Source organism: Sminthopsis crassicaudata, chromosome 3 (assembly GCF_048593235.1).
Source record: "Sminthopsis crassicaudata isolate SCR6 chromosome 3, ASM4859323v1, whole genome shotgun sequence".
Taxonomy (NCBI): domain Eukaryota; kingdom Metazoa; phylum Chordata; class Mammalia; order Dasyuromorphia; family Dasyuridae; genus Sminthopsis; species Sminthopsis crassicaudata.
Window position 1 is genome coordinate 515933743 of NC_133619.1, and position 7965 is coordinate 515941707.

Sequence of the window (7965 nt, forward strand, 5' to 3'; positions counted from 1 at the left end):
AATGAATCCAAGATATTTCTGGCAGTGCTCGTCCATCCTTCCATCTGTGCTCACTACAGCCTGAGTTCTGAATACACAACCTGCACACTTTGTACTGTGCGTGCATGAACACTGCCAGAAACTTGTGATTTAGGAGTGTGGAAAAACCTCTTGTGACAAGGAGTCATAGGTGGTCAGCTAGCCCTGTTCTGCCTGCTCTTTTCCTGAAACTTGTACTGAAAAAGTGTTCTTTCTCTTTTCTCTCTCCTCCAACCCTTGTCTGCATAGTTTCTCCTTGGAATATGGCCCACAATCCTGGTGGAGCCTCCCAAGAAGGACATATGAGAAGAGGGCCCACAGAGAAGCTCAGCTGCCCGCTGCTGGCCTGGTTACCTGGGAAGGAGAATCCCAACACCCTCCAAGCTTCCATATTAAATAATGTACCAGCTCTTGTGGTGAAAAGATGTGTTTCTGACCGTACCACTGGGCCAGAAATATGAGAAGGGGCGTGCAGTGGGCCTTTCTCTCATACTGTCTAGAAGAACCCCATATGGTGTTCATGTACATATCCAAGTGCTGCAGAACTCGGGCTTCTCTCATGAGTATTCACTGGTTGTTGCCCATTGGTCACAGCAGTGACCGTTCCCCTTTGATGCGGGCTGAATCTGATCTGTAACTTTTCTCTTTGATTTTAAATGAATATGTAATTGGATAATGGACATTGTTGGCTGGGGTGGATCCAGACTAAGTGTCTCTCTTGATGCTTAGTAGTGAGCTTACAGCTTAGCCGAGTCATTCAGATACCTGTTGAAGGAAACTCGGAGGGTTGTTGCTCTTGGGAAAGGATCCAGCTACAGGGTGGGTTCTGCTCCACTGGCTGAGCTAGGCAGTCATGTCCCCTCCGCTGGCCCTGGGAGCCAGGCATTCTGGCTCAAACCCACCAGCAGCCTTCACATCCATCACTTACCCTCTCCAGCCCAGGCACTTGCCCATATCTTTGGCCCGTACTGGCTCACAGATTCAGCATATCACAATTAGGTCAACATTGGGGACACCCATCATCATGTCATTTAGGCCACAAATTGGTTATCCGACATTCCCCTAGCCAGTCCTTAATCCCAGCAATGTTGGTTACCTCCCCATGACTCTTGGGAATGTGGTTTTACCTTATGGTCTGTTTTCAAGGAACCAATTCATGGTACTGGGCAAGACATTCTCTGTATTCTCCGAGGAGGCTGTGCCAAACAAAACCCAGTAAATCAAGGTTGCAGCTGGATATTTGGGCTGTGACTTCTTCCTCTTTACAAGCTAATTAAAGGTGTTATTTCTAACAAGCATACACACACTGCCTCCAGCTCCTTCTAATCTGTTGTAGCTCCCCTTAGCCTCCTGCTTTTGGTCTGATCAAGCACGGAGCAAGCCTGCCTCTGCTCTGTCCAGTTGTATTCCTGTGCTCACATTATTTTCATCTCCAGAAAATATCAATGAATGACTTACACTAACTTTTCAAACATTCAGTAATTACAAATTCTCTAAGAAACATGAGATTCCCAGCGAAGTTTGCAACCCCATACGTCTGCTCCTCCTTGCATATGAGGGAAATAGGCCAAAAGCTAGAACAGCCTCGGGCAGCTCTGAATTCACTGGAAATTGATGTCTCAGGCAGTCCTGCTCTATCATCAGACTGCTCATTCTTCCTGGATTTGACTATGTGACACCCAGATTCAGCCAAGGCTCACTGGGTGACACCTTTGCCTAAAGGAGTATTAGCAAATGTTAGCACGCTTACTTCCTAGTTGGTATTCCTTTGTTAGCTCAAGCTGACATTCCCAGAGAGAATCTGTTCTAGTTCCTCTTATATGCAATCTCACTGCTAAAGACCTTGACTATTTTTACAGTATTAAATAAGTGACCTTAACACAAATTTAAAATAAACCTGTTTTAGGTTTTTTGGAATTTATTTTAAATGTTTTATCCGATGACCTTTTGTTGCTTTTAAGAGTTTTCCCACTTTTACTCATCGCAGTGGCCCTCATTTTCTGCCATTCGGCAAGTCAGTGCTGCTTTCCTTCTCTTAGTCCACTTCACCAGCCAGGTTGAATCCTGTTTAGATTTTGTTCATTTTTCTTCCAAGAGACAAAACGTGAAAGGATGCATTGGCTCTGGTTCTCTGTGCCTTAGGATTCTAGGACATTGAAGAATTCTACACACCACAAGTCACTTCTCCACCTCCTGCCTTGGGAAATCTGAAGATTACCTCTTCCAACCCAATTTCAGCTAAGCAGTTGGTTAACTTTTATGGTCTGTTCTTAAAAAGAGCTTTGGACTTAGGAGTCAGAAGACCTGGGTCTGCCAGTTACTAGCCAATTCAACTTAGATCACATTGCTTCTCTGAGGTGTTCAGTATTCATATCTGTTAATGGGAATAATGATTGCACTACTTACTTTGCAAGATTGTTGTGAGGAAAACATTTTATAAGTAGTAAAACACCATATAAATGTGAGCTACTTGTATTCTTTCTCTGCTCTGAACTTTGTTCATACCAATATGCAGCTCTATATCTGTGATCAAAGGAACAGAATGAGAGCCTTCCCAAACTTTCCAGGGACATGGTCTACAAAAATTTGAATGTGTTAACTCACCTCTCTATAGCACTTCATAGTCTTATTAGATACCGTCTCCCAAGCCTGAAATGGATGGTTCAAACCTAGATCTTTCACCATCTATTCAAGGTTTTTCTCTTCCTTTAAGGTGCAACTCAGATGCCACCTCCTCCGTGAAGCTTTCCCTGAATCATTCAGGGAAGAAAAAAAAAAAATTGATCCCCTCTGTAGACTTTCACAGAGCTCTTTGCCCTCCTTTGCCCCCATCATACACTACTCCTATCATGTTCATGTTATTTTTATTAAGCTGTAAAGCTCCCTGATAACAAGAGCAGTGTTGTGATCCTCAGTTGCATCCCTAGTGCTTAGCACAATGCACTAAAGTGGTTGAATTAAACAAGATAAACAATGTGAAATGTCATTTTCCTTGTTTTACAGATAGTGAAATGCCCCATATTACCACTCTCTGAAGTGGCTTGAATGTCATCACTGCCTTAGTTAGGGGTTGATATAAGAATGATCATAATAAGGCACTCAGAAGTCATTGAACAATTAACACTAAAACTATTGTAATTTAAGAATACTCCAAAGGACCAAGCTGTTTCAGTTGATGCAGGGCACTTTTTTTAATGAATAAAAGCAAAATGAATATAAATAGGATGGAACTTTTATTTCAAAGTAAAATTATAATAAAATATTTGCATCATTCATGTGCCTGGTCCTCCTAATATTAACAAAAAGTTTATCTTTTCCCTAACATAGCAGGGATCTGCACCAAGGATACATACAGCAGCACTTCACTGGATATGGCTTCCTCATCTTCATGCATCTTTTCATCAGGGCAGAATATGGTGAAGGACCATATTCTGAAATGCACCAAATTAAAGGGGCCCCCACTGCCTGTGACTCAATCTTATTTATGCCATTAGATAACCAAGTCATATAGGAAAGGCTGGAGCAAATCAGGTCCCATGGGCAATTTTGTCTCGTTTTAGGAAAAACTCGTTTTTATTGAAGGAGAGACAAGAGGGGACCTTAACCTAAACTTTGTTGAAAGGGGATGAGGAAAAAAAAAAAAAGAGAAGTGGCTTCTTTTTCCAGGGAAATGCTAGTAAACAGAAGCCCTATCGCTCCCACCTACTACTTGGAACCAGCATTCAACCCAGACCTTCTGATTCTTATTATGAGTTGTTTTTAGGTACCATAAGTGATGCCATCTTTTCATTCCAAAAGTGGATATAATATACTTATCATCTCTGATCATGCACAATGGGACTGTGTTGTCCTTAGGGTTATTTCTTTGTTCTTTCTCTCCTTCCCTCTCCCCTTTCCTCTCTCCCTCTCTCTTTCTCTCCCCTTTTTCCCTCTCCCCTTCTCCTTCCCTTCTTTTACCCTTCCCTTTTTTCCCTTTTCCCTTCCCCCCTCCCTTTCTTTTCCCTTTCCTCCCCCTCCTCTTCCTCCTACCTCTCTCCTTTCTCTTTCCCTCCTTTCCCCCTCCCCCTCTCCTCCTTCCTCTCTGTCTGTCTCTGCCTTTTTTTCTCTTTCTTCCCCCTCCCCTTTCTCTCCCTCTCTTCTTTTTCTCTGTCTCTATCTCTCTTAAATGTCAGATGATTGTACATATTAAGGATTATTGAAAAGAAAGGAAGAATTAAATCCCTTACCTATAGGAGATTTCCTTTTATTTTTTCACATCATTTTGTGCTTCTGGCTTTATTCTTTTTAGTGTTCTCAAGTTGTATGATTCCACTGATTTCTTACTGTCTTACAGAAATGACCCCAAGTTCTCCAGAGACTCTCACAGATCTGACTAAGCCAGAAAGACTTCAAGCAGACAACTAGAGACAACTACACACAATTGTCAGAGAGAGAGAGAGAGAGAGAGAGAGAGAGAGAGAGAGAGAGAGAGAAAGAGAGAGAGAGAGAGAGAGAGAGAGGAGTTGGAAGCCAAATCTAGCCAAGATTCAGGGAGGGGGGAGACCACAATATGTCATGAAGACAATCCAAAAACAATAACCTTCCCTTACAGCCTCCCCCCAGTTCCACTTCTTGGTGTGAAGGTAACCGTACCTCACAGAACAAAAGATCTGGCAATTCTAAAAAGCTGGAAGGACCTGGAGGGCCTGCACCTGTTTAGGACTGGAAGAAGACTAGTATCAGGTAGAGAACGTTTCAGCTATTGTAACATTTGCTGAATACCATCATCTCAGCCTTAGAGACATGAGAGCTTTGATGGAAGGAGCACCTCTTACTTGAATGTAGTCCTGGGCAAGTGCAGAGAAAGAACATGGTTTTTATTAGCATGGTGAACTTTCATTGTAGGGCTTCCTTCCACCACTACAGATCCCAGGCTGTCCGTGATTTAATAGGATCATAAGTCATAAGAAGTTGCCTGGGACACTGAGATTAAATGACTTACCTAAAGTCATCTTAAATAAATAGTATTAGAGATGAACCCATCTTCCTGCCTGACTTCAAGCCCAACCTCTAGCCACTAAACCCTACTACTACTACTGTGTATGCTTCCATAACTGTTATTTTAGAACTTGAAATGTTCCCTTTGTAAATAGAGCCTCAAGACATAAAACCCCATTTCCTGTTGAGTAAAATGTCTTTGTATTCACATGTTAAGAGGCCCTGTGAATGATTCTCATCAATGGACAGAAGCCCCGCTGCACATTTCACCACAAATACTGATAAACCATCATAGGGACATTTAGAGAACTATTTTCAGGCTTGACATCATCTCTGTGCCATAATTGATCACTCTGGATTTGGAATTCTAAAATGTATGGGATGTTTCCTAATGGAGAGTGGGTGATAGGGGCTATGTGAAATAACTCTCTGCTTTTACCAAACTCCATTTCCACCTGCAGAACTATGTTATCCACTTGAATGGTCCAATGTTGTTTGGCCATAAAATCTTTTTCTCACCTCAGATGTTCATAGGGACAATTTGTGTCTTACTTGTGAGAGTGTTCTGAGCTTGTATGTCTGATCAGCCACAGTTGGACACATACTAACTCGACTCCATATAGTGATGTCATTTTGGTCCTTTTAGAGAACAAGGGACAGCCACCAACCAATTGTTTGGCTGTGAAACTAAATGTCCAACCAGGAGCTACAGAGAGAGAACAAAGGCCACAAGCCCTCCCCAACTTATCCACACCCATTTTAGCTTTTTTTTGATCAACAATGAGCATTTATCCCATGCCAACACATTTTCTAGGTGTGAGATCTTTCACTAGGTTGGGGTTCTTTTTTTCCAGGAGACGATCCTGTCTGACTTGGAACAATATTGGCTTCCATAAGACATTTTAGAAGCTAAGGAGCATCGGCCCCCTTTGATTGAGAAGTGCCTGTTCCTTGGTGTGGATGTTACCTCATCAGGGTGAGGGCTTCTCCAAACCACTCATGCCTTCTCACACTGTGCAGCTCTTGTCCTGAGCCTGCTGTGGATCCATCCATCATCCCCAGGCCAGTAGAGCACATAGACTCCCAGCTGGTCATTTTTCTTGCCATGTGACTGGTCCCACTCCTTGTTTCCATATCATGTCTTTCAGATGAGATCCTTGATGCTTTTTTTTTCTGGCGACACATTAGAGCCTCCCCCCACCCACCATATTTCCTCTCTATAATCCTTTGTGCTTTGTTTTATAGTTTTGAATGCACCTAACTTCAGAGGTGACATGATGTACTCATACCATAGAGCAGGCAAACTTGGTGTCTGGGGCTTGAGCTGAGGTGCTACTGCACATTGCTGGAATGGAAAGAATGGAAATGGCTATTCCAGAAATAAATGATCATAGCAGATATTTTCAAAGTTTTTTTCTAGTTTACAAAAGCACTTTCCTCACAACTGAATAGACAGTGCAAGTATCTAGATAGAATGAGACTTGGTGAGATCAAGTGAGTTTTGTCCCAAGGTCATAAAATTAGTAATAGTCAGAGGCAAGCTCAAACCAGGTCTTCTGACATGGAATCCAGGGCCTGTTCAACTACTGTAAGCTGCTAAGCTAAACTTAAAATATCAATCAAATCCATAGCAACAGTTTCTTGCACAACAGAAGATGCTTTTATTCAATTCTAACTAGCAATGGACTCCTTGAGGAACAACCACAGAAAATTGCCACCTCAAGCACTAAACATCAAAAGCAGGAAGAAAACTTTTCTGCATCTATCTCTTGTGTTGCATAATATCAATGCCTTAATGTAATCCATTTGCCCCCCTGCTCTAGACTTCTCTATGTTGCAAAATGAAAATCATTCTTAGCATTCCCTTTCCCCAAAAGACTGTTCCTATAGTCAGTATTTAGACTCTGTTGCTGTTTGAGTGGGTACATTAACCAAGTGTTAACATTGATGCCTGAAACAGGGCCCAGTCAGACTGATGACACAGAAGATGGAGAGAACATGGACAAAAAGCTACCTCTGCAAGAGGACCAAGTGGAGAAAAGTATTTAAGACCAAATAACTCTGCTCCAATACATTCTGGACTCCTTTTTCTGCCTGGTTCTTGGGATTTAATTTATCTCCATGAATTGCTAACTTGAGTCATCAGACTTCATACTTTCTTGAATCATAATTTAAGACTTTGAATTCTGTCCTTGGGTGAGTTCTTCCCCTTGGGCCCCACATATATAAATGCAGGAGTAAAAAGATTAGAATTGACCTTAAATATTCAGAGCAGCTGGGTTAGGAAATAGTTATTTAGGAGTAAAATCATCACTTAAAGAGTTCCTGTATTTTTAATTGCACATTCTCCATTTGTGGAATAATGGCCCTGTGGTACTTGAATAAATGTGAATTACTTTAAGGTAACTTAAAATGATGGTAATATTTCATAAGGGACCTTCATTACCATGTAACAAACATTTTAATAATCCTTTAAGATTTACACAGCCACTTTCTTAGATAGTTCAAACAATATTGCCATTTTACAGATGAGAAAACAGACTTGAAGAAAATACTTATCTATTTCATAGAAAATGTCAGCATTTGGATTCAAGCCCAAGTGTTCTGAGTCTTAAGACCAATATGCTTCAAAAAATTATTTTGGGCTTGCTATCTTTCATTTTACATCACCTTAATAAATCCCTTCTCCTGTGCCCCTGATCAAATAGCATCCCTTGAAACAAAACAAAACAAAAAAGGTAGTTTAGCAAAATTAGGAAAAAACAATTAGAGGATATCCATTGCAATATCAGTGCTCTTAACTTACTACATATGATGTCACCAGATTATACTGGCAGCTGGTATAGGAAGTATTAGCTAACAGGAATGCTACAGAGCATGGAATGTGATTCCAGAAATCTCGATTTTGGATCAGAAACTGATCCTAAGGACAACTGCACTGTTCACTTCCTCTATCTCTTCATTTTTGTG

General features: G+C 41.3%; 1 protein-coding gene across 4 annotated transcripts in view; it reads left to right on the plus strand.

Annotated features, from left to right (window-relative positions):
- Positions 1–2999, plus strand: part of ACER3 (alkaline ceramidase 3) — a 204599-nt gene extending 201600 nt beyond the window's left edge. For all 4 annotated transcript variants that reach the window (XM_074304131.1, XM_074304134.1, XM_074304132.1 and 1 more), the window contains exon 11: positions 268–2999. In XM_074304131.1, the coding sequence (XP_074160232.1) occupies positions 268–324 (57 nt within the window). In that variant the 3' untranslated portion in view covers positions 325–2999. The remainder of the gene's footprint in view (positions 1–267) is intronic.
- Positions 3000–7965: the final 4966 nt, after the last annotated feature.